This window comes from Poecile atricapillus, chromosome 12 (genome assembly GCF_030490865.1).
Source record: "Poecile atricapillus isolate bPoeAtr1 chromosome 12, bPoeAtr1.hap1, whole genome shotgun sequence".
Lineage (NCBI taxonomy): Eukaryota > Metazoa > Chordata > Aves > Passeriformes > Paridae > Poecile > Poecile atricapillus.
In genome coordinates, this window is record NC_081260.1 from 7,644,084 (window position 1) to 7,670,851 (window position 26,768).

The 26,768-nt window shown below is 45.3% G+C and overlaps 2 protein-coding genes across 7 annotated transcripts in view; one reads left to right on the top strand and one right to left on the bottom strand.

Annotated features, from left to right (window-relative positions):
• CD99L2 (CD99 molecule like 2) overlaps positions 1-5,819 on the bottom strand; it is a 46,164-nt gene extending 40,345 nt beyond the window's left edge. For all 6 annotated transcript variants that reach the window (XR_009278525.1, XR_009278526.1, XM_058847688.1 and 3 more), the window contains exon 1: positions 5,577-5,819. Coding sequence is in view for 4 of the 6 variants with exons in the window: in XM_058847688.1 (XP_058703671.1) it covers positions 5,577-5,634 (58 nt within the window). In the remaining 2 variants the exon portion in view is untranslated. The remainder of the gene's footprint in view (positions 1-5,576) is intronic.
• Positions 5,820-5,824: 5 nt separating this feature from the next.
• The window catches only part of HMGB3 (high mobility group box 3), a 42,395-nt gene continuing 21,451 nt past the window's right edge, over positions 5,825-26,768 (top strand). Inside the window, exon 1 of the mRNA XM_058847693.1 lies at positions 5,825-5,939. The gene's annotated coding sequence lies outside the window, so the exon portion shown is untranslated. The remainder of the gene's footprint in view (positions 5,940-26,768) is intronic.

The window sequence follows — 26,768 nt, forward strand, 5'->3', positions numbered from 1 at the left end:
CTGTAATGGAAACTAAGCAAAGCTCCAAGAGGAAGGCTGTGTAACAGATGGCAGGATGGGACCTGGGGAGGTTTTTACCCTAAATGAGTCTACATTAGTCTGGCATTGTTTTCACTCAGATTTTACTGTCTGAAAAGATGACCCAAGTCCTGCAGTAGCAGGAACACCTGAATGGAGGTGTCTGGTCACCACAGAGACATCCACCAAGCTGCTCAAGTTCACCCCACAGCAAGATCATATAGAGATCCAACATTAAGATAGAGACATTCCCTAAGATCCTGCCCCTAAAAGGACATGTTTGTCAGCAGAAAAAACATTATGGACACAGACTAATGTGCTGTTCAAAATCTTATCAGCTATCTAACGTCTGTTCTTCAGCACAAGCACCTCTTTTGCCATCTACAACTGAGGCTGGAAACCTCTTCTACTTGTTTAGCTTTTGCCTTCTACCCTCCCAGAGCCAGAACTTAAGTTACCCCTAAACACCCAACCTGGAGTATGTCCTTCTGAAGAAGGATTTGAGTAAGATTATTCCAACTTTGACAAGTTCTTGTTACCCAGACTTCTTTGTGATGGGCACAGAGAGCATTCCAAAGGACAAGCAAAATTCTGTCTGAGCAGCTCTCTTTCCCTAGCACCTTGTTTGCTGGAGACAACCCTGTACCAGTCTGCACAGCCTTTCAACAGCAGAATGATGCTGTTCACAGCATCCTTCCTCCTTGTCTGAGCTACCATCTCCAAAATCTTGCCAATGCTTCTGGTTTTGCTTGCTTTGGCTTTTTTACACTTTTACGTGGTGACTGCACCAGATCCCTACAGCAACCTGGCCATCCCTTTCCCTGAAGATGCTGCTCATGTGGTTGGGAAACAAAGCTCACACTCAGCATCAGCTTTCTGCCTGTGGCCCCAGTTCTCCTCCCACAGTAAGTTTCTGTGTTCCCTAGACAAGGTTGAAAAGCAAAGGAAAAGGAGTGACTGCAAGGCAGTTTCTTAAATATATATTAGCATTAACTTCAGCCCCATCGCACCAGCAGGCTGAGCTCTCAGAAGATCAAACCCAAAGCCAATTCTGAGCAGTTCCACTGAAATGCCTGTGAGTGCAGAGGCAGCACTCACCTCTCTCTTTGCCACGGCTACTGGGCTTGTATCAGGACACTGTTTTCTTCTCAAAAGTGTTCCCTCAGCAGTCACGTTCCCGTGCTCACATCCTAAATCACAGCCAGTTACTCCAGCATCTGGACCCCCAACTTTAAAGTTTCCCTTTCAAAGTCCTTTCATGTTCTACATTTTAATGTCCCACATTCATCTTCTCCCATTTTCTTCCTTATTGGAGCACTTCCACTGATTGTGAATTGTATCAATCAGCTAACAAAGGAATTATTGCAAAGCTTTTCTCTTTGTCATCAGTGTTATGTAGTTTTTTAAACATATGTTTTTTTAATAGAGTGGCTTCAGAAACAATGTCTAATAAAAGCCCAGCTTTTCCTTTAGTTAATTGTAAAGTTAAAGTTAAACCTCCAACAGATATTCTTCCAAGAAGAAAACAAATTTGGGTTTAAACCAAGTAGTTTTAAAAGTTTACTCTAGTCAACTAAGGAGATCAATAGACACTTCTGGTTTATGAGCTTTAAGGGCTGAAATGTTTGCAACAGATGTAAGAAAAAGATCACATTTTTGTAGCAGAGGGAAAAATCTCAAGAGTTAAACAGCCATTTCCAAGCACATATCACTTAGGTTGATAAAAGAAAAAGTTTTAAAATACAAGTAGAACCATGGAAATTAATTCTTTCCACAGCTATGTACATAAATATCTTATGCACATTTCATTAATGCGTATGTGTTCAGAGATCAGAGATAATTTGTAAGAAAACCAATTTGGCTTCTCCCACTGTCATACACACTAAAGACATTATCTAAGTGAAAATTATTCTTTAAATGTATTACTTTGACTTGTCACTGATACCTAGTAATTATAACTTTAAAACACAATAATTTATTGTAACAAAGATTTTTAGCAGCTTTATACAATGTTACTATCTCCTTCATTTTCGACAACAATACCAAACCATGCCTTTCTCTTCTACTCCAAATAATTCCTCCGTGCAACTCATCTGGAAAATCCATGGCAAGTGACCCTAGCAAGTGATGGGACACAGAGACACAGGGTCACCTGGCACTGGCACCCCTTTTCTGCCAGCTGCAGCCATGGCTGCCCAGTGCAAAGCGGAGTCCAGACACATAAAAAAACATGTGGAAAAGAGGTGGCTCCTTTCTGTTTTTTCCATGCTCTCCATTGGGCACGGTGGTGTGGAGCTGGTGCAAGGGAGCTGCCCACAGTGACTGCAGCCATCTGTGCAATGGTTATATATAGCTAATTAGACTGTCTAATATTACTGTGCAACAGTTATATATAGCTAATCATACTGTCTAATATTACTTTCACATTTAAGTAATTTTTATAATTACAATATTGAAAGCAATATTAGATAGTATAATTAGCTATATATAACCCACCCACAGCTGGTGGGTGCTGGTAGTCACACTTGAGAGGAGAGGTGATCTATGAGATGCCACCTATGAAGACATGGGTGACAACACAGCTTGTCAGTGCTGAGATGGCAACTCTGGAGGACATGCCCAACTGCTCATATTGCCATTTGTAGAGTGAAGTTTTTATTCAACACTTTTTTACAAAACGTAAAGCACAAAAACTGCATGTACCCCTTCTGCCTGGCCTGCGAGAGGAAATCTTGTGCTCCCTCCGAAAAGCCCTCAGATGTCAAATTTACAAGCTTTCGATGAAAACGCATCAATGCATTTCTGTACTGGCTTATGGGACTAAGGACAGGAAAGGGGAAAATAACAAGAGTGGAAAGTTTATTGTTTCACTCTTACTGTTTTCCACCAGCATGTGGTTAACCCTGCATGACTCATAAACATGAAACGTAACTACATTTTGTCACAGATCCATGAATTTAAAGCACCATGCAATGTGCTGGCATAGGGAATGCTTGCCTCTGGCTACAGCATTTTCACTTGCAAATAGTTGGTACCCTAAAATCAATGCTAGTTTCCAGCACAGCAGTCACAGGCAGACAGGCTATGTGTAGCAGCAGTTTGGAGGCACAGATGGATGCAGCACAGCTGTGTCTGACAGCCCACTGATGGGGCACTGAAGCACATAGCCATGAATGAAGGGAAAAGCACTAGAATTTGATCAAAGAGAAAGCCAAACCAATTTTGAAACCAAGAAGTTTGCCCCTGCTTTACTGGACTGTCCCAGACAAGACACAGATCAGTCTTGTGTCAGTACTGGATCTGCAACACAGTTGCAGGAATCATGCTAAGTATTTTTGTTTGTTATCCTTAGTTCTTGGCAATTTGTAAATCTCTGAGCTTCCAAGAAACTGGGCTGCCCACAGCGTGTCTTCAGCACTGCTGGAGCAACTGTTTCAGAAGAAGAAAAAAAAAAAAAACGGGGAATAGAGGCAATGAAGAAGTGTGATTTCTGTTGCTGCTGTTCTGAAGAAATGACGTAGAATGCCCTGCCTGGGAAACCCACTGCCTTCCCACCACCTGTTATTTTCCCATGGATACAGAATGATGGCAGGGAGGTTGTGCTGGTACCCAAAAGGCCAGCTCAGTGGTCAGATGGGGAAGGGCTCCCAAGGCTCTCTCAGGATGCTGCAAAGCTGTTCCAATATATTTGGGAGAGAGAGAGAGAGCAGGAGGAGTGGGCACCCACCCATGGGTTGGGAATGCCACTGCTGGAATACACCGGGGGAGGAACCAGAGACCACGTGGAAAGGCTGTGCCACACATCAGCACCTCGGTTTGATGTGTCCCATGTCGGCAAGGCTCTGCACGGGAGGGGAGGCAAGGGCAGAGCCCGCCTCCCCTTACACAGTGTTTGCATGGAGCGGCAATTTAAAGCAGTTTGGAGAGGAGATAAACTCAATGTTGTTCAATTACCTGTGAAGCCTCACGCTGGCAGCAATAATTTATGAATGTTTCAGTGAAATTCATTTTGATACACAGACAAGGATATTTAAGAGATGGACTCTGCAGCCCAAGAGCTACAAAATGAAACGGAACAGCATTTTTGTTTGCCTACACTGCAAACAACACAGAATGCAAATAACTGTAGTACTGACTAATCAGATTTTTTAATTTTAACCTAAAATCAGGATTTTATGCACCATCTCAGCTCTGCCTGCCAAACTGATATCCATCAATTATAAATGCAGCCGCTAACCTGGTCAGCATACACAACTCTGTATGCCACTGTTACCATTCCAGGTGCACAAACAGGTAAGTACCAAATGCAAACAAACTAATTCCAGGCTGAGTCATGGAAAACCTAATCTATTCCAACAGCAAAACCTGCTTGGGGGTTCAGTTTGCTCTCTGCTTTGATGCTGATATCTTCCAACCAGTCTGCGCTTGGCGGGGTTTTTGTTTAGAAAAAATGTCCTGAGGCCTTTTACATAATTGCTATCTATTTTCTCTGTATAACCTTTAGAAGGACCTTCCTTTTCAATTCAAACACACAGCTTTTTAAGAGTACTGTTGGGTTTTTTTAAGGAGACAGAGTTTGGGTAAGCTTTGCATTGATCTTAATTTCTTCCTCCCCACCCTCCTAAAAATAGGATTTCTTTTTTTTCCTTCCTAGTTGCTGCTCAGCTGGGACCGATTTCTGGGTTAAACTATTCTGATCTGCAGAAATAACAGTCGGACAAAAAAAGAGTGAAAATACCACCAGCAGCCTGACAAATTTGGGTCACACACAGAATCCGTTAATCCAACAACTCAGTGAGCTGAGAGACACAAACCCAAATTCCTTTCACAGTGACTCCACGGCTACCTCTGTTTAGGATTAGCTGAGCCCCAGGCTGCTACAGAGCTTTATGCCTGCAGCACAGCACATCTTAAGCATCGCTCTAACACTGTCACCCGAAGGCAGACGCTGCTTCCCGAAACGCGTCCGTCACCAGCGCTGTCACCTAACGCAGGGCTCGAGCCGCCCTACCTGTGGGTACCGCTGCGGGATAGGCCCCATGGCGAACGGGGGGAGCAGGGACCGGAGGCGGGCAGAGCCCAGGGTGAGGGTCGGGAGAAGGAGGGGGGACAAGGATCGTCTGTGGCCCAGCCCTGATGTATAGGCTGGCACCCAGCCATCCGCTGCGGAGTCGGGATGCTCTGCGCAGGGTGGGGCCCGAAGGGTGCAGTCCCTTCCCCGAGGCGATCACCCGGGGATGTATCCTCACAGCTGGGGCCCGTCCTCGGGGCGCATCTCTCCGGCCCCGTGAGCCCCACCGGGGCAGGCTCCGTGCTACCAGGAAGAATATCCAGCCCGAGAAGCCCCCACGGCGAGGGGGCCGCAACCCCTGCAAACCTCGGGGGAAGCATCTCGGAGGGTGACCCTGGCCGGGGGCGGGGGTCCGCTGTTCCTAGGCCGGGCCCGGCGGAGCGATCATGCGCACACCACACCGCGCCTCCCAGGACCCCCCTCTCCCTCCGGGCCGCCCCCTCCCACCTCCGCCCCGCCGTGACAAGTCCGGCCCGGGCCGCCCTACCTGCGGCCAACACCGCGGAGAAGGCCAGGAGCAGCCCCAGGAGACGGCGGCCGGCCATGGCGCGGCGGGGCTGCGTCTGCCGCGGGCTCAGCTCCCGTCTCCGCCGGGGCGGGACGTGGCTGTGAGGGGCGGGCGCTCCGCGCCACCGCCCCCCGCCCTCCCCTTCGGGCCGTGCCCCCGCCCCGGCCCCACGGAGGGGAGGGGGTGGCTGCGAGGGGACTCTGCGGCCCCCGGGGGATGGCCGAGCCTCGGCACCTGAAGGCTTTTTCCTCTCGGTGAAAACGCGGTCTTGGCGCACATCCTTCCGTCGGGCGTGAGTCGGGGCTGCTGCCGGCGTCAGTCCCACATCTGTTCTCCCGAGCGGTGAGATCCGGGTGGCAAATAGATGGGGAGACGAGGAGGGAACGAAGGAGGGGTTGGGACTCCTGCTGCCGAGACTCCGCCGTCCTTCGCCCCCGGCAGCAGCACCCCGGCGCTGGAGGAGCCCCGTGTACCCGTGGATAGCACCCCCGGGCAGGGACGGCCGCGCGTTCCAGCTGGGAGGCCGCAGAGGTGCTGGGATGGGGCGGTGGTGAGGGCCTGGGTGCTCCGCCCTGGACCAGGGAAAGTACAGAAGTACAGGAGAAGGAGCTGCTGCAGTTTCACCCTTTAATGCCAAGTATTTAACGTGGAGGTTACGGAGCTATGGAATTGTTGGCTGGAAGCGACCTCTGGAGGTCTCCAACCCGAAGGCCCCATCGGAGCAGGACCCATGGACACCAGGTTACATACAGCCACTTCTGAAAACCTCCAGGGCTGAAAACTCCTCTGCCTCCCTAGGGATGACCAATGGCCGTGCTGTCTCACTGCCTTGACAAGAAGATTCTCCTGGGTTCAGTCTGCCCCTCCCACTGACCCTTTAGCCATCACCCCCAGCTGTGTTGTGTCTTTCGTGTTAATAACTGCCCTTGAGTAGTTGTAAACTGCTGTTATATTTGCCCTCAGCCCGTGCCTCGCCAAATCAAACAAGGTACCCCTTGTGCACAGGGTGCTGGACCCTCTTCTTCTCGATGGCTCTTTTGAATGAGGGCAGGGAATTGTTAATAACAGCTTAAGCATCTTCTTTGTGATATTTATAGGTTGTTGTGCTACAGAAAAAGGGATGAGGATGCAGCCGATTTTTAGGAGGTATTCCTGAAGCTTTACTGGGGACTGAGAGCCTGAAGAAATGTCTGGGTCATCATAGTCCCGTGTCACCTCACGACATCTGGTACACACTGCTGTTCACGGCTGCTCCAGCCGAGTGTCAGGACTGCCTTGGGTCCAGAAAGCCCTTTTTTGTCCTTGGTGGAAACATTACCTGAAAAGATAGCAGGCAAACAGACCGTGATGGAAGGAGGGGCGGGGGGGGGGTGGGGACGAGAGCGGGGGGAAGGGGGTCCTGTCCTCTGTAGAAGCGCCTGGGTTGAAGTATGCAATGAGATAACAGGGAGAGGCATGCTCTATTTCTGACTTTCATCTGTGGCCACAGAGCAAACTGCAGGCTCCACAGTGCCTTGTGGGGGCAAGATCTTCCAAACCCACGCTGAGCGCATTTCTGTGATTTAGTGTAGTTGGGCACGCTTGTATTATTGGAGCTAGACACTTATGCACTGCGCAATTCTCTGCTACTGCAGCAACTAAGGGGAGTAACAGGGGTCCCAGATAGAGAGAAGAGATGCTGGAGAAGATGCACTTCTACACTTGGGTGTTTGTGCATCCACAATATTGCCTCTCTCCCTGTTTATATAAAGAGAAATTCAGGATAACAGTCCCGTTCCTGTCAAACTACAGGAAACTAGCAGGACAGCATTTGTATCTTCCCAGTCTGGTTCCAAATAACCTCTCCATGTGCTATTTGCATTTCAATAGCTTTCCAAGCCTCTGGTAATTGTTGGTGGAGGAGGCGGGTAAAATGGCTATTATTATATTAGTGTTGGATCAGCTTTAGCAAGCCTGAAGGCATGAGAGAGTGTCGTGCAGCTGATGCAACCCGTGACAGTGTATTGTTTGCCATTCTGTGTGAACCTGGGGTGTGCGCCGATGCCTGGGAGTTGATTCATAATTACAAAGAGATGAATGAATGCAGCTTTGAATGGGCAGGAAAGCAGCAGCAGTGCTGCACTCCAAAGCTGGAGAGAAACAGGGCAGTATGAACCAGGAATGCATATTGGAATCATACATCTGGCTAAATCCTCTGGCGTCCAAGGGTGCCATCCCTGTCTGGTCATGCCCAGCTGGAGCTGGGGCTGTGTGCGGCAGGCACAAGTTGTGTCTTTAAGGAGGCTAAGCCCAAGGCAGCTGGAAAGTCTGGGACCAAGCCAGCAAGTGACTCAGCATCGCCTGACCTGTGCCCGGGAGCCAAGGCTATTCTTGGTTCGGGCTGTGTTTAAGGCAGCTGAGCTTAAATGCTTCCAAATTGCACCACAGAGGATGTTTTGTGAGGCAGGAGCCTCGAACATAGCAGGTTGTTTGGGGCTGCAGTGCCGTCTGCCCATTGGATCAGTCCAAGCTCAGTGGAGCTGTGACCTTTCCATTTTCTTCTCCTGAGCTAGATTAAAGCAGTAATCTTTAAAGAGTGAAATAAAGAGTCATCAGAGAAACTCTCAGTAGAAAAATATACTTGCTTTCCATTATATTTTAACAGGTGTCATGTTCAGCTCTTCTTGCTGCCATTGAAAATCTGCTCCCTGGGCTTAGCACACTTTTTTCTAACTGAGCAAAAATATGTGAAGGGGAAATGATGATTGGGAAAGGTAATACTGGATCACACAGAATTCGTAATCTTTTTCTTCCTAAAACTATCAAAATAATTTAGCGGGCTCAGAACATGTAATCCGTTAGATCTCAGAGCCTCTCACAGGCACTAATCAATTGCCCTCAGTAAGTGATGGACCCATAAAAAGCATCGATTTAGCTACTACTGAAGTGCTGCTGTTTTAAAAGCAGAACGAGCTGTCGTAGCAATGCACAACCTTGCCATGCAGTTATCTGGGATGGAAAATTAAAATACACAATTTAAAGCACGTAATTTCAGGGGCTGAACTATGTTTCAACCTTAGTCTATCTCCTGCCTAAGGTATTGTTTTATGGCACTATTTTCAAATACAACAATTTTTAAGTAAAAAATTTGCTAATTTGGGGGAACTTTTAAATTCATTAATGAAGCTAGAATATATTTGGCCAGATTTTGTGTCTTGTTTTTTAAAGTCTTGATTAAAGTTATGATCCAAGTGGTTCCTTAAAAAAAAAAAAAAAAAAAAGGAAAAAAAAAGCGGCACGCAGTAGTAGTAGAGGAGCACTACAAGCAGACGTCAGCCTGCACTACCCAGCAGCCCGCGGCTACAGGACTCGAGGGCATTCCCGACCTCTTCAGTCACAGCTGCATCACCGTGCAGAAGGAAGGAGTAGGTTTTCCTGAGCAATGGGCTGGCGGGTCGCCATGCTGCCAGCTCTGGTCCTGTGCCAGAGCTGACATCCCGCAGACTTTTCTCCTCCAGTGCCAGCAGCTGAGCAGAAGGAAGCGGCTCCAGGACACGGTTCGCCCAGCTTGCGGCGTTCTGTGCTGGATGCAGGGAGTTGCCTGGTGGAAGTCACAGCTGAGTAGAGCTCCCTGTAAACAGCCTTACCTGCTCCTCACTGCCTGCCAAGTGTCGAGTACTACTCGGTATAACCCTCTTCCCAGAGAGCCTCCAGTCTGTTTCCTTGCAGAACCAATGCATTGGGGAATATTTGTACAAGGTAATTTTAAGTCTGTCAGTTCTCTGCCAACACTAGCTGTCTAGACTACTGCTATAATAAAAGGTGAGAGGTAGGTTCCTAATTACAGTTAATCACACCCACCCTAAAAGATCCCATGTCTGTATGGAGAGTGCAGGCACCTTACATAGGTGAATAAAATGGGTTTGACTGTTCCCGGTTGTGTACTGCGTCTGTCAGGCGACTGCAAACGAATGCCTCACCTCGGGTAAGTAAAATGCTTCAGCTGCACTCTTAAAGGAGAAATGTTAGTAGTACTCAGATGGAAATTAACTAGAGAGTGCATTTATTTTTGGCCAGTCCCCTGGGAGCACCTGCCAAGCATTTGCTCTCATTTCAAACCTGGTTGTTCCTGCTGAGAGAGTCTGGTGGAGATTCAAGTCTGGGTCAAGGTGAGCACCTGACTCTTCATTGGCTGTCTGTGCCATTTAAAAGGGAAAAAGGAAAGGAAGCCAAGCTGGAGACTGGGTGTGAGGAGTGGTGTGCTCCTTCCTGCAGGAGCACACAGGAAATGAGAACAGGATTGCTTGGGTATGGTTTATGTACAGATGAAATGCACCTGCTGGTACCCAAGCATCTGCGTACAGTTTTAGAATAAAAATGTTGAAATGTAAATTAAACAGGGAAAATTAATTCTGGCCTCATTCACTGCAGGATTACAGCCAATTGGTTAAACCAAAGGGTTTGTGTGCCTGCCTGAAACTGGAGTGAACAGCAATCAGTGTGAAAGGTTTCTGAAAGTCCTTAAAGCTGTTGACCAGGCTCTCCCCTTCTGTGGAAGCACGACTGGAGCGTGCACAGGGATGTGGCTCACAGGGTGCCAAACAGGAGCTGGCATGGCCAGGTTGTTCCTTTCCTACTTCCCAGCACTCTGTCTGGGAGCACTCTGGCCTGGAGCCAGACTTTTTTTCAGAAATAACTGTGATCTTCAATGGAAGGATGCTGGGGCTTTGGGTTCAATTCACATCTCTTGCAAATGCCTTAGGAACTCATATTTGCTCTCTGGATTCCTGAAAAGCCAACAAACCAACAAACCTGGTATTTTCTGTGGGTTGTTTTTGGTGTTTTTTTGGTTTGGTTTGGTTTGTTTGTTTTTTAATTTCCACCAGGGATAGAAATTTCTGGCTGAGAATATGAGGCCTGAACCCCAAAGAAAACCAAAACATGTCTCAGGAAGTAGTGTAACTGCTCTGGCCAAGGTTTTTGTTTATTCTTAGCCTACTCCAAAAGTGTGCAGAATCCAAAAGGGGCTACAGAGTGTAAAGTGACATTCAGTGCATCAATGAACAGCTGTAAAAAAGCTTTTCTGCCTTTCCCAGCAGTTAATAACTTCATTGCACAGAACTTAGTTTTTCAGAAAGACCTCATGTATTTTTTGGCTGACTGTGAGGACTGGTGAGGAATGTTCAGTTACAAATGGGGAGAAATTTTTTTTTTACAAGAAAAACTCCAAAACCTTCAGACAAACAAGCTTGCTTTGACCAAAGTCTTTGCTCCTGTTGCTGAAAGTGTGCAAGTGCATAAAGCAGCCTTATTTGGATGGAGAAGTGTGGAAATTGGAGTGCAGAACAGGTAGTGTCAGGGCAGTCGAGGTGTCTGTGTGGGATTTTTCCCTCAGACTAGATAGGGGTGATTTATGTGCCTGGGTTGGTATAATGGCAAAGAGCAGGTACAACTCAGGGCTGACATTGCTTGGAAGGAAAGTGTGTTCATTGCCAGATTCTGGATGCTGGCTCTTGCAGAAGAGAGATGAGTCTGTCTTCTTGGCTCCTAAACCTATCACAGCTAAATTATACATGTCCCTTGCAAAGGCCAAATCCACTAAAAACCCCAGACTCTTTCATCTAAATACAGTTCTAGGAAGTTACCATAGTCTCAATCTGATATGCACTCTCCCTTGGACAATGTTATTCCTCTTTTGTAAAAAGGGTTTGCTTGTTTACTCATCCTTCTACCTGTAATAGAAAAGTTCCATTGAGTATAATAAAAGTTATGCACAAAAAAGGAAACTTTCTTAAGTTATTGTTATATTAAGTGGGTTGTTTGTTTGGGTTTTCTTTAACTGCACAACAAAATTTTGTAATTGGGCAGTAATTTTATATCAAATATTGTTACAGGTTCAAAGTCCTATTGAAAAGCACTCATGTGTCAGGTTCTTTCTCTGTGAATCTTCTATAAATGAGACAGAGTTAAGAACCCCAAGTGCTGGAGTGGGCAAATTCTTCCCAGAATGCACAGAATGCACAGATGTTCCCTTGCTGGGACCATTCCTCACCACAGCTGGTAATTTTTATCATGTTAGCTGGATAGAGATGAATTTGATGATTTTAATTTAGTATTATGGAGATAATTTTATTTTTATCACACTCTGGGGACAAATATTAAATGCTGTTAAATATTAAATGTGTGACTTAAAAAAAGAAAAATTGATAAAATTCAGGCCATTTTCCCACAATTTCTGCTGTGCTTGGGCTGGTCCCTGCCATATGGAGTCTGTGACCTGTCCCCTGCTTGTGGCCCTCATGGTGACACAAGTGAAAGGGGTTACTCAGCCTACTCTTGAATGAGGTTATCTGCTGACAAACCCAGTTGTTTCTACTGCTGATGTCACAGAGAGGTTCTCCAGGTGCAGCAAAACTCCAGGGCTAGCAAAAAGCAGAGCTGGTAGGTGTTTAACTGTTGACTTAATGAAGAGAGAAAAATCTGACACTATTTTGACATACGTCTGAAGTGATGCTCTCTTACACTTGTGTGCCTTTGAATTTTGTTCCTGTCTTCATTTTAATTCTTTTCCTTCTCACTGTTGCTGTATCATAACACTTTCCTTCTCCCCTTCCCTCCTCCTGTATCCCTTAACATCTTCATGATTTTGGGGGAAATTAGCAGCCTTGTTGTGCCCAGTCCTGGTCTGCATCCAAGCAGAATGTGTGCAGCAATAACAAACCAGCTGAGATGCAAAAAGCCAATGCTCCGCAGCAGAGCAGGCTGTTGCATCAGGCAGCCCCCCAGCTGCTGGGAGGTGATTGCAAAGTATAAATAAACCCTGCCCATAGTGGAGAACAGAATCAGCTCCTCATCAGCACAAGCCTTGGCAGAAAGCACATGGGTGCATAGATGTATTCATGGCTAACACAATTCCACTGAAGTTTTGTCCTCTGCATGTCAGTCCAGGTGCTCTGGGCAGACATTAGAAGGGGATAGTGCTGACAATCAAAACAGACTCTTATTGCTGGATCATAGTATAACAACCAGCTTTCATGCCCAGACAGAATTCCCACTGATGTCAAAGGTTTTATTTCCACTGAGAAATTGGCAAGCACTGTGGATTTTGGAATATTATCAACATTAAAACAACAGTCTGGACTGTGTTTTCCCTGCTGTTGTCATGTGAAACACTTAGGTTAGACTAGAAGTGTAAGTCTCTGGTACTATTTAATTTTGTTCATTTGATGGCAGAATAGCTGTCTGCCCTGTTAATTAATTTCTCCTGCTGTGCTTGGTCTTTCACACAACACTGGGGAAAAAAAAGGTCTTCAAGAGTGAGACAATGTAGCCCAAACCCACAAAAGTTGTTAGAGGGAGCCGGGGGAGGCGAGAGGTTTGGAAAGCCAGATTTATTGTTTAAGAACAGTTTTCCGGTAGAACATGAGTATGCATGTCACTGCAGAGTCAGCAGGCGGAGCAGCTGAATGGCAGGAGTTTGCCTGACCTGCAAACTGGAAACCCATTATGAAATTCTGTGATAATTCACTAGAAACAAATTCATAACTGATGGGGAAGCTGTTTCTCTCCCATTCAAAGCTGCCACACCTTTTTACCACTGGGATGAGATTTGCGCTCTCTCCTGCAGCTCCACTCGGGGTTTCTTGGGCTTCATTCATTGCTGCTGTGGTCAGGCTGTGAGCTGCTCCTCACAGGTGAATAGTAATTATGATAATTAAGTTTTAATTCCCACATCTTGAGCCAACTGAAGAAGTCTAAATATTGTTACTATTGTTTTACAGGCGAGGGGAAGATGTGGGGGGTGGAATGTGATTAGTCTGGAGACCTCAGCCCCATGCTCTTGATGTGAACTGAGCAGCTTGCACTGACAGGGACACCTGAGAGATGCTGGAGAAAGACCGCCTGTATTACTGATGCTGTGTGAGAGGCTGAGGGCCCCAAAAATCATAGAATGATTTGGGTTGGAAGGCACCTTTTAAAGGTCATCTAGTTCAGTCCAAACATGAGGTTGTTCAGAGCCCCATCTGACCTGACCTTGCATGTTTCCAGGGATGGGGCATTTACCACCTCTCTGAGCAACCTGTGCCAGTGTTTCACAACCCCCGCTGTAAAAAAACTTCTCCTTGTGTCTAGCTAAAGTAAACTTTTCTAGTTAAAACCATTACCCCTTGTCCTATCAAAACAATCCGTGGTAAAATGTTTGTCTCCATCTTTCTTGAATCCCCTTTAAGTACTGAAAAGTGTTTTAAGGTCTCCCTGGATCCTTTTCCCTCTGGTACTTTCATGGCCCTCCTCTGGTCCTGTTCTAGCAGGTCCATGTCCTTCCTGTGCTGAATACCCCAGAGCTCAACAGAGTACTTCAGGTTCTGCTTTCTTGGCTCCATGTAGAACACCACCAGCTTTGATTCGTATGTCTTGAAGCTGTTGCATGTCCAGTGTCATGGGCAGTGCACCAGAACCCAGGCTGGGGGGTTGTCATGAAGATCTTTCCAGCTGTTAGACCCAACACTCACACAGTTCTTTTCTTCTCAGCATCTCTGTATGGCCTGGGACAATGCTTGGCCCCTTGATGCTGGTTGCATGAAGACTATAAAATGGTCTATGTGTCTGGCATGTTTGTGTGTGTTGTGACTTCTTGAAAAAGCTCAGTGCTTTCAGCCTACTGTTTTCCAGATGCAGCGTCTACCATGCCTACTCCTCCCAGCAGAGCCTGTGCTGTCTCTGGTGGGAGTGTTTGCTACATCAAAGCCCAGTTTGTGCTGCGAGCGGATGATTTCTCTGGTATATTTACACTTGTAAAGGAAGATTTTTTTTTCCCCGTGTAAATATCACAGCACTTCTGTTGCTTCTGTGCTGGCCCATCTGTGCACCATTTTCACTTGTACTGACTCATGTTCACAGAGTAGTAAGAACTGTCTATAAGTGTTTTAATTTCTTAGTTAGAGTGGGCCCATTTTGCTTTCCTGGTTAGCTTGGAGGCAGATGCGTGCTGTGGTTTCTTTTTCTTAATGACATCTCTGGACTCTATTGCATTGGTAAAAATTTTAATGAAGTAATTTTCACTTTTCCATTCAGATTTTTCAAGACTTCCTGTGATTCTGTGTTTTGTTCTCTGCAGCCAGATGTGCTTTCTGCCTATTTTCTGCATGGCCAAAAATCACTGGGTGTGCACCCTCTCTGAAAGTGGGTACATCTTTAACCTGTCATAAGGTTTCAACTTCAGATATTCAGAAAGAAGGAAACTTTAGGTTGCTCATGCAGGTTGCATTCAGGCCCCATGCATTGTGCTGTGCTCTTTATCATGGGTGATCATGTACTCATTTTCTCCACTTCTGTCTCATTGTAGAACAGGCCTCTGTAGAGACACCTCTGGCTGTTTTCAGAGTAGACAGCAGCTACTTACTGAACTACTTTTGAACATTTTGACTTGTTATTGCTGCTCCATGTGCACCCAGGGTTATCTTCACTGCCTACCTTGCTCTGTGGCCAGGCTCATCACAAACTCTCTCAGTAGCTGCTTCTCCTGTGTTCATTGAGATGTAGTGTCTGTGTCCTGTTCAGCTTGACCAGCCTCCAGCTTTCTTGCCTGGTACCTGAGAGAACCTGCAACCAAAGGGTATGTTTACAGTGAAAGCTCTACCAGGCCCTGTAGCTGCAGAAGTGTTATTGGTCTCTGCTGGATTCTGTGTGTGTCCCCTCACTGGTGTGTCTGGCACAGTGGGGCACCAAGCTTGCTCAGCACTCAGGGTAGTCAGAGTTAAATATATGTGTGTGATTGTGCATGTGTATACATACCTATATATGTTTATATATATTTAACTGAGACTGAAAACAGCCAAATTGTGATCCTTCTCTCCCCCTGACAATATGAAGATATGTGTTTCACAACAGTCAGGTCTGCCAGTATTTCAAGGTGCTGCTTTTAGAAGCATGGAGTTGTGAGAACGTTTCAGTAAATTACAAAAAGACCCTTTTAACAGGGGCAGAAGAGAGTCTTTTTCCTTAAATATATTCTTGGGAGAGACATAAGCCATTTCAGCCAAAACGAAAGACTTTAGCCTGAGGCTGAATCCAGCTGGAGAAATTTTCAGCCTAAACAATTAATTATAGATGAAGTTATGAGCAACCAAAACTGGAGTTTATACAACAGTCATGTGTAATTACAGCAGTGCTTTCAGCTCTCTGGAACACTGGCCCCAGTGTCAGTGCAGGACTCTCCAGGAAGGACTTCCAGAGCTGTGATAAACTCTGGCATGCTTTTTTGAGGGAATGGGAGCAAACATTTCACATCAGAAATAATCTGCTGGTGAAAGATGAATTAACTGGTGATTTTCAGAGAAGTGTCTTGTCTGTATTTGGAGTTTCCCCAGGGTCAAATTTAACCAAGCCATTATGTTCCTATTGCATGTGGGAGGGTGTAATGAAGAGGGAGCCTCCTATGACAGGGACCAGCTCAGGCATGAGGAACTGGGATGCCAGAGATTAATGGGGCAGCATCCTGCTAGCAGTATCTCCATCTGAGCGAGGCTTTTCTGGGAAACTGGAAGGTAACCTGACGATGGAGGTTGTCTGTTGTAAAAGAAGCCCCTTGCTTAGCAGGAAGAACACATCAAGACTGCAAGTGTCCTGAATGAATGATTCCTTATGGAGATGCTCATGCCACACACAAACATGTTTTATAAGCTTGTGCTTGGGGAAATATTCTTTACACAGGCTGCTAAATTGAGCTGCTTGTGAACCCTTTCAGCAGTAGAGGTAGTGCTGACAAATAGTCATCTTTGGTGATGAAAGGAGGGCAGGTGAGAGGAAATTTTGTGGGAGGAGATCCTGCTCTGAATTTCTTGTGGAAACCATAATTATGTGATTCAGTGTAGAAAGGTATGAGAGTTTCCAGTGAAAGCTATGAAAAACACTTAGGGAAGCAGCCTACAGATGAGGCTGCTCATTCAGACCTTATCTATTCATGTGGGAGTGTGGAAATCTTAGCACTCTGCCTTATCTCCTCTGCCCCGGGAGATCAGTGTTCAGAGAGTCTGACCTCTCACTTACGGTTTCAAATCAAACCTGGTCTAAGTGGCTTTGGCCATGCAGTGCCTCAGTCATTTAATGAAGTAATTCTTCTCCCCACCCTTCTGGGCAGAAATATGTTTTGCTCAAATACCACTTAAGTGATACCTGGAAGATAGCTGAGAAGAGCTCTGGCAGAAACATCCTCTCTTACTCCCTGCAGGCTTTCCCTGCATGTGCAGAGCTTGGGATATTCAAGGCAGTGGAAGTTTGTCTCTCTCACCAGAGCAGTTCCTGTGTTGTTTATGAAGAGGATTCATTCCTGTTTTCCCTTGCTCCTGGACTTCCGCAGTTCCCTGCAGGTTTAAATTAACTTTGATTCAATGTTTATTAGAAGCAGTCAACGCAAGGAGAGACTCAGATCTGGAATGGATATTCTCCAAAAGCAAGGGCACCTCGATGCTAGCACAGGGACATCCACACAGACAGCTCTCAGCCAGAGCTGGCCAGAATCTGTTTTGCTTTTTCACACTTGGAGCTAATATATTTTAAAGGATATCAAGCAGTAAATGCAGCAAGGGGGAAGAATTGTTACAGACTGTATTTGGCAGAAACCCAGCAAAGATAAAATACCATACGTTCTGTGCAATGAGCTCCTACATAAGTGCTTCATTCACTAGAACACAGCTGGGGTCAATGTCTTCTATTTGAATAGCACAAAGTTATACAAATATTTTATGTGGATTTTCTAAAAATGGAAAAAAAAAATACAATGTTCCAATAAAAAATCTCTTTATCTAAGTAACTTTTAAGAATCAAAATCCCACAAGAACAGTGCCACCATGTTATACACATATATGCAGCAGCCAATGACAAGATATACCCTAGAGACGCAAACTCTGAAAAGATTGCTTGTTTTTCTTTGTTTTGCCAGCCAAGTCTGTGTTACAAATTGTGTGTTGTGGAGATCACACTATTCAAAATATCAAATTGCTAATTAAAGAAACTACTCAAGGAAACATTCCAGTAGAACAATATATGCTGTGGGATAATAGTAGTCGCTATTTCTTTAATGAGTTTCTTGCCTAGCCAGAATTTCTTAAAATACATTCAGTGCAGCCATTCAGTTAGATTATTATGAATCACATGTGTATTATTTCTGATTTGGTATTAACATAAAAACTTCTGATGAACCATAGTATTACAAAAACAGGTCTAGTGTATAGAATGGCAATATCATTCCTGCTGATAAAAGACTGGAAATGAAGGTCCTTATGCAGCAATACAGCTTAATGTGTTGGTTTCTAGATTTAATTTGCAAAGGTGCTGAGAAACTACAGGTCTAACAGAAGTCAAGAAGGGCAGAGTGTCTCTAGATGGTTAGGTATGTCAATCCACAGCTTGAGCATTGCTCTGCAGTGTAGCATTGCTTTCTGTGGGATCTGAATTGGCAAAAGGTCGTGGGAGGGAGAAACCTTTCTTGGTGGTATTTTCATAACATGGGTGGTTGAGAGAGCAACTTGAGATTTTCTTAAACACTTATACTTTGCTATAGTGAAGTAATTTAGCAATGTCATCCAAAGAGACAGTGTGTACAAGACCTCTGAAGTGATGCAGGTAGATCAAGTCAAAGAAAGAATAGTTTAGTTATGTAGTCGAGATAAGAGCAGAGAACATAAGATACCTCTTAAATCCCTTCTTCTCCATTCTGTGACAGTATGGTAGTGAAAATACTCCTTTCAGGTTCTGAATACAAGTTGACATAATGAGGCGAATTTCCAAAAATATTCCAAGAAGGTGGATAGCTTTTTCAGTGCTTTTCTTCAGTGGCTTGTTGGTGGTATCTAGGTGCCTCATTTGGTATTCTGGAAAATCCTTCCTTGCTTCTAAAGAGCTTCTCTAGTGTCTATTTTATTTTCTCTGGTGAACAAGAATGACTCCTTGATCTTGGGTTCTGCATTTGCAAATAGCCATTCTTTGTATTCCAACTCAGATGAAAGGAGCAAACAACTATTTAAAGCAAAGAATGCAAGAGCTCGCAAAGTATAAAAGCAAGTTTTACCTCCTCATGTATTTGGAGAGGTTACCAGGCATTAGATAGGTAGTCCTTGATAAGTCCTTGGTTTGAATTGTAGTGTCTGATCACACAGCCACATTCTACCTGTGGAATGATTGTCCCACATCTGCCTTAAAAGTCTCTCTTGTAGCCTCTGAATGATTTAGCCTTTTCTTTATCATCAGATGAAATGAAAATGGTCATGTTGTGATAGTGGCTTTGGATGATTCTTCTACAGCAGGTCCTCACCCTTACACTGGTTATCATGACTTCTCACTCATTGGAGACAGAATTTGCTCTAGTGTATAAAAGGCAAGCCAAAATCTCTGTCCAGTCACTCTACCCTGAACACTTCCAAAATGTGGGTTGGATGTAGATTCTCTCTACTGAGCAAATCATTAGTTAATATTTTAAGAAGCAAATAAATGTTGATGGTTGGACTCCTCTATCACAGAAGACAAATCAGGGAAGAAAGATGGAAAGGACCAAAGACCAGTATACCTGTCTGCCCTCATTGGAGCCATCTTTAGGTGGCTTCTCTCCTCTCAGACTGGAAGGCAAAGTATTGGGTCTGAGAGTTACTGGTCTGGGAATCTGTTGGCATCTAGATGGTGGAAAGTGTAGAGATGAGAAATTGGTGAAGGGCAATAAGGGACCACAGTGTCCCTCACCACTGACCATGGACTCCCTTGTTTTCCTTTGTTTAGTGATGGTTATTCCTGCACCTCTTCCCTTTCCTGCCTTCCAGAGCATTGCTCTTTGCATCTCAGTGGATTTATTTTCCTCCTTACCTAATTTTAATTAAAGCTCCTATCTCCCCCCACCCCATAATCAACTGAAATAAAATGAGCTGGTAAGTCATTGTTTTTTCCACTTTGGCAGCAAACAAATGTTATGTCTGGCATGCTCGGCACCTAGTCAGAAAATGAATCAGCAGCTGTTGTGACAGAAGCTTTTTCCTGAATGGGGAAACAGAGAAAGACGGAAAGAAAGAAGGAGAGAGGAGAGGAGAGGAGAGGAGAGGAGAGGAGAGGAGAGGAGAGGAGAGGAGAGGAGAGGAGAGGAGAGGAGAGGAGAGGAGAGGAGAGGAGAGGAGAGGAGAGGAGAGGAGAGGAGAGGAGAGGAGAGGAGAGGAGAGGAGAGGAGAGGAGAGGAGAGGAGAGGAGAGGAGAGGAGAGGAGAGGAGAGGAGAGGAGAGGAGAGGAGAGGAGAGGAGAGGAGAGGAGAGGAGAGGAGAGGAGAGGAGAGGAGAGGAGGAGAAAAGGAAAGGGGAAGGGAAAAGGAAAGGGAAAAGGAAAGGGAAAAGGAAAAAGGCCAAGGGGAGGTTTCTGCAGTGGGCACTGCCAGACCCCCATCCCCATGAGGAATGCCTTTGCCCTTCATTGGGGAAGGTGACCCTGCTGCTGGAGAGGTTCCCGCCCTCACCCCTGGCATTGGGCCAGGAGAAGGTGTTTTGTGACTGGTGCTGGATGGGCTCTGATGCCTGTGGGTGTTTCTGGGAGGGGAGCAATGGGATGGGGTGGTTTAGGGAAAGCAAGAGTGACCCAAATCTTTGCAGGCCTTCCTGAAAGCCCCACTTCAGCCAGGCAGGCAGTTTGAGTTCATACAGCTGCATTAAATAAGAAACACCTATTTTTTCCTGGATAGCACTACGGCATGTTTTTTTTGTGCCCAACCATGGGAAAAGAACAAATTATTTCTTTGAGTCTGGATGGACTTGGATCATTTGTTGCAACATCTTAAAACATCAATTGTTTTAAGCAAAAACTTTGCATGCATTATACACAGCATGCTGTGAGCTGCAAAGTCTTGGAGGAGAGAGTGGTTTTTGGCACCCCCAATCACCCTCATCCTTTTGTTTTACCTACTGGTTAACTGGTTAACTTGCCATAAGGGCTGAATTTGCCTTATGACCTTTGGCATCTGCTGATTCTTTTACACCAAACATTTTAGGGCACATGAAAAGTGCTTTTGACTAATATTATGGCCTTGTTAATATATTGCAAACTATTTCTACAGGAGCAGCATCAAAGTTTTATCTGCTAAATAAATATTGCCGGGCTAAGCTAATACACAGAGTAGGTCTGGAAAAATTACTACTATGAAGCAGGCACAGGGTCCAGCTGAAGAACTCTACTGTTCAACTAGATGATGATCAACACTGGAGCTACAGCAGGTTTGTCTTCGGCAAAGAACCAGCCTCTGTCTCTCCTTGGAAAAGGCAGCTTCTGCTAGGACAGTTTTAAAGGCAATAACAGACAACTGAGCCATCTGAGCTGGTGACTGCAACCTGCATGGCATCAGTAAAGTCCAAAGGGACAGTGTGTGGTTGCTAATCAGGGCAGAGGTTGTCCTGGGTTTCTGGAGACAATTGTCACATTATTTGTAGCTTCTTTCATGCTAAACAGACAAGCAGTATGTTTGTACGTTCCCTGTACCTATAAATTCCCTCCATACCTCTGAAAAATATGCCCACCCTGTCACACGGATCGGAGCACAGGGTTCTTCTATGACACAGCTGGGGGGGCTCTACCTCTGGTTTCCTCTTGCTGGGTGTTGTTCACAGTCCAGGACAAGGCCTCACCATGCCAGAAATGCCTCCTGGTTTTGTTTGGGTTGGTTCAGGGTGGGATGGGCTGTTTTATGTTAGTATGACAGAATACAATGGCTATGAGAAGAATAAAGCTGTGGGTCAGGTCTGTCTGACATTTTGTGTATCGACTGACAAGGTTTTTGGTGAAGCTGTGTGCTCCAAATTTTCCTTTTGTCTCCCTTTACAGGAGTGCTAGCTCCCTCATTCTGATCCAATGAACCACTGGTCTGTCTGCATCATAAAAACCTACAGTCCTGTAAAAACGCCAGGCACAAAGCACCTGCAGCTCCTCTTGGTCACTGAAACAGAGAAGAATGTGCTACTGAGAGCCTGTCCTTCCACAGTCACAGAAAGGTGTTCTTATAGAGATTTGTTATTCACTCATGGAACACTCACAGCCTCAGAGATGCAAGTACTTTGAGTCCTCAGTTACCCAGTTTATGTAGGAAAAGAATTTGAGGAAGACCGCTCTAACAGGCATGTGGTTACTTTTTCTTTAACTTTGGTTTTGTTCCATGACATATATGGCTGCTGGATTTATAATCCACCAAGAGGAACTCATTAGACCTCACTTTCTAGGAACACTGCTTTTTATTATCTTACTGTATCATTTATTTTCTCACCCTGATCCTGCAAAACTTTTACATCTGGATGTTGTGGTGCTCTTGTTGCTTATGTGGCAGCAGCTCAAGGGACCCCAGCCCTGCTGGAGCAGGACAGGACCCAGTGACAGCCTGACATTGTTCCAGAGGCTTCTTAACTCCTGAGTAACTTCATCCTCAGCTGCTGAAGATAATGAGAGGTGGACCAGTCCTTCAAAGTAATTTCACCTGAATAATTCCTGAGTGGTCTTTAAGGTAGTTGATTCCCTTTGCAAAGGTGAAAAGGAGGAAAAGGTGTACTATGGGTGAGTGTGTGCTGTGCCTGCAGAGGTGGTATGGAGGCACTTTTTCCAACCTGTATTTAAACTATATTGTGCCTGATGCTGAAGGTGTACATGCAGCTTGCTTTACAGGATTTACTGAAGTTACTCCTGATTTGCTCCAGGCTGTGATTATGTGAGAAGAAAATGAAGTTCATGGTTTGTCCTAAGAATCAAAATTAAAATGAAAGGGGGGAAAGGTGCAGTGAGGTTTTGGGAGTGACTGTCTGTACAAGCTCTAGGTCTCTCCTGACCAAAGGCAGAGTCCATCTCCTCCAAACATGTCCCACTGACAGTGCTGGTAGCCCTGGGCTCTCTCTAACAGCACCACTCTGGGCATGGCTCCACCATTTTTAAAGGATTCAGGATCAGGCTGGGGCTCCTGCACAGTTGCAATGCCTTGCCCCTATTTTATGTTCAATGAAAGATTTTTGAATGGATTTCAGAAGCTATTAGGAGCCCAAATGTTGACTTCCACTTACAAAATGTCTCTGGTTAATATTTTTCTACTGACGCTCTCCTTTGCTCCCTGCCTGCCAGAGTTTCTTGTGACCTATTTGAAATATCACTCTCCTAAGTGAAAATGTGTCTCTCTTTTTCAAACTTGCAAAACTCACAAAAATAAATAGCCCAATTTGGCCAGTTAATAGCCCTCTCCTGGGGCTCCTCTCAGGAACTAAGAGGCCTTTTAAATACAACATTTGTGACTGCATCATTAAAGCTCTGCATGATCCAAGCAGACTAAACCAAAAAGAAAGAAATGCCTTATTTGATCTAAGTTTTCTTTTCTTTTAAATAGTGACACTAGAAACCCATTTATTTTTAATTGCACAATTGCTTTATTAAAAGCCTAAATCCTACAGTCCCTAGTCATTGCTCAGGCAAAACTGTTATCATTGAAAGAAGGACCTGTAGGAGTCAATCCTAAAAATAGTCCAGCTGACAAAGTACCTTTCAAAATGAGCTTGCTTTATTTTTGAAGGATTCTCCAAGTCAAAGAGAACTTGCCTTTGCTTTGCTTTTCAGCTCTGCAGCAATTTGGAAAAGGAGTTTAGGAAAACAGTCACTCCAGAAAGCAAAACCACCCCCAGTTTTCCTTTCAGACTGGCTCTGCTGCCTTTTTAACCCTGAAACTCCACCCTCTACAGAGCAACAGTAGTACTTACTGGCATGACGTATGCATGAGAGTTCATAGAATCATAGAATCTCCTGAGCTGATAGGGACCCACAAGGATCATCAAGTCCAACTCCTGACCCTGCACAGGACAGCCCCAGAATCACAGCATGTTCCTTAAAGCATTGTTCAAATGCTTCTTGAACTCTGTGAGGTTTGGTGCGGTGATCATTTCCCTGGGGAGTCTGTTCCAGTGCCCAAACCCCCCTCTGGGTTGGGGAAGTCCACTTTGAGTTCTGCAGCACCTCTCTGCAGCCCTGCCTTACCTGTGGGGAGTATATCCAGCTTCTGGGAGCCTGGCAGAGGGCAGGATTGATCCTGTGCTCCACAAATGCATTTCTGTAGACTCTGAAGGACAGACCTCTTTGCTTGGTTAAGACAGTGCTGCCTGCAGTAGGAGAGTGAGCAGGCTAGCCAGACACATATACTGGGTTATATTTCTGGGCTAAACTCCAGACCTTTCAGTTTTATTATCTAATTGCCCAGCCAAACTCATTCATCTTTATTTTTCAGTCTTTCCCACACATCTCAGTTAAAATGCAACTTTGTTATCTGAAGTGATGCCTAAGCACTCTCCGCTTGGAAAAAATCATGGTTTCTCAGCTTTACTTACTGATGTTTTCTTAGTGTAAAGGATGAATGGCAGAAATCCCAGCCCTGATCAGCAGCAGAGGTCTACATCAGGCTGTGCTGAGATGAAGGTGGCTGCATTATCATGGGCAACTGTAGCAGGGGAAGTAAGAGAAAGAAAATAAGCCTCCACTTAAATGTAGGCTTCATCCCCAGTGTGACGTCATTAGATTGCACTCAGGGCTTTGTGGCATGGCTCGCTGCAATGTCTTTATTGCAAGGTATAAACACCAAGAGTTAGTAAATAAAAACAAAATGGGGAAAAACTGCCCCCCAGAAGTTAGTGAGAAATCAGGAATACATCCCTAAACAATGGAGTCCAAAGGGGAAAAAATACTGGTGTCCCATCCTTTTTCTCTGCAGGACATGAGCCCTCCTCTCCATATGTTACTGTCATGTAGATGTAATCCATGCCCATCATACTAAGCAGAGGCTCCTACTTAGCATAACCCTGCCCCTGGGAGGGGCTTATCTTGCAAATGTACTGTCTTTGCTGTGCTCCTTGCCTTTATTTCCTTAGGGAATGCACATACTGGCAGGTTCAGTGGGTATTCAGATATGGTAAATTGCTACAAAGCAGAAAACCTTCCCCCAGACTTAACAGTATTCCTGTTTGCTCTCCAGGCAGCAAGGACTGGGAAGGGGAAGTGAGGGGAGAGGTGGCAGATGCTGTGGAGCCATGAGACTGCTGTCTTGCCAGCTTGCTTTCATTTGAGGGAGGAGAGGTGGGAGGGAAGCCCTCATGTAGCCTTTCTCCCTCTGAGGCCTCTTGCAGACAGAGTCTTGCTGGCGCTGCCTCCCAGCCCCAGCATGAAACCCATGGATTTGGGGGGAAGTGCCTTAGAGAAGGCTGGGGCAGAGGCACAGATGCTTTGTGTTCATCTGCCCTCCTGGCCATCAACTGCTCCCAGACAGCAGAGCCAGGATGAGCACGGCAGGATCATTCAGGAATATGTTGGTACTGTGCTGTGCCAAGCTGTGTAATGCAAAGAGTCTGAGAGTAGGACCTGCTCAGCAGGGTAATGAAGGTGTGTTGCAACTCAAGTAGGTGTGTGATGTGAAGAGAAAGCCTAAATTCATGCTGAAGGAAGGAATTAATCTTCTGGAGCAGAGCATACCAATACACCAGGACACAGAGCAGAAGGATAAATGGAGATGGGTTTGGTCAGGAGAAGGGAATGAGCATTGTCAGAAAGAGCTACTACCTATGGTGATGGAGTGCTGAGCCCCCAGTGTGCCTGGTAAAAACCCATCAAGCTCCCAGGGTGTGCTGTGCTCTTGCAGGCTTCACTCAGGGACTCTTTCACATGTGGCCACAATTCCATTCATCCTGGACCTCTGGTGGCAGTGGTACTTCTCACTTTAGCTGTACCTGCCAGGCTTTCTCCAAGCAGACACAGCTGACTTCATCTTCCCAGATGTTTCTTATGATCTATCCCATTCTAGCTTTTACCCCTGACCACAAGCAGCACTTGGAACAATTAACACCTTGTGGTCCTACCATCTTATGGTTTACAAGGCAAAAACTTTAACTTTTTCTTTCCATGTATTGACTGAAAATCAACATTTTTATATTAAAGGAAAAAAAAAATATTCTCTCAAGCCACAGTGAGTTACAACACCATCTCTCCTGTAATCAAGATATTGCTGAATTATGGTGCTATAAACAAACACTTCTGATATAACCACAAACACTCTGGGACACATAACACATTGGCAGTATATTTCAAGTGACAAATGCATTTATTGTGGGGAGTGAAGGGAGGAAAACACCTTTCCAGAAGCCAGAGCAAGAAATTAGAGTAAAGAATGACCAGAGCTTAAGAGTACAGGCACAAAGTAATTCTAACAACCTGGCTGGAATAAAACACTTTGAAGTATGAACAAGATTAGAGCAGTAGCAGTAGTTCAGGAGGTGAGGATACAGGACTTGGTTATTCTCTCCTTTGAACTGGCATAAATCATTATTAATTCCATAGCACTTAATAGAATTCCCATGCTGTGAGACTGGTGTAAGGAAGTAGCTCTCAAGGGAGGTTGGGGAAGTGAGCCCACAGCTATCCCATAACCTTTGTAGGCCAGTGTGGAGGCTTCCCTGCTTCCAGGTGGGACTCAAGTAACAATCATGAATCATTAAAGTACATAACTATCTGGGAGATCAAAAAGATCAGGAACTTGAGGTGAAAGCAGCTCATGCCAGATGCTATGGAGGCAAAGAACAGGCTGGGAGCTGCTTGCTAGAGATTTCATCTCTTGCTGTGTTCCAGGTGGCTTCTGGGTCATTTTGGTTAGTGGGATTGGAAGAGAGCCATCATATGCCTCCTGGATGGTCTGCCAGCCCTGGTGTGTGATGAGTTGGAACTCATCACACAAAGAAGTCATCAAAGAAGTCAGGAGACTTCTTAGCCCAAATAGAATTATTTTTGTACACTGTTTTATTATGCCACAATTATCTGGGTTGTTTTGGTAGTCACCTGTTGTCCAAGTTGTTAAATACATGTGAGCTGTCATGTATTGTCTCTCTTGTCAGTAGTGCCTCTCTTGGCTATGAATGGGACCATGGATGGAGTGGGGGAAGTAGGATGGGCTGGGCAGCTGTTCAGTGTCTCCCTAGTCAGCACAAAAGGACATCTGTGGTGTGCAGTGGGAATGGGAGAAGGAAATAGGGATATTGTCTCCCTTAGTAAACCTGGCCCCTAGAAAAGATAATGTATATAACCATCTATGGTTATGGTGCATACATGAATCTGACCATGATAGCGTGCTTGTGAGCTATCAGTGCTTAAAGCTTGTTATCTGCATCTTATAAC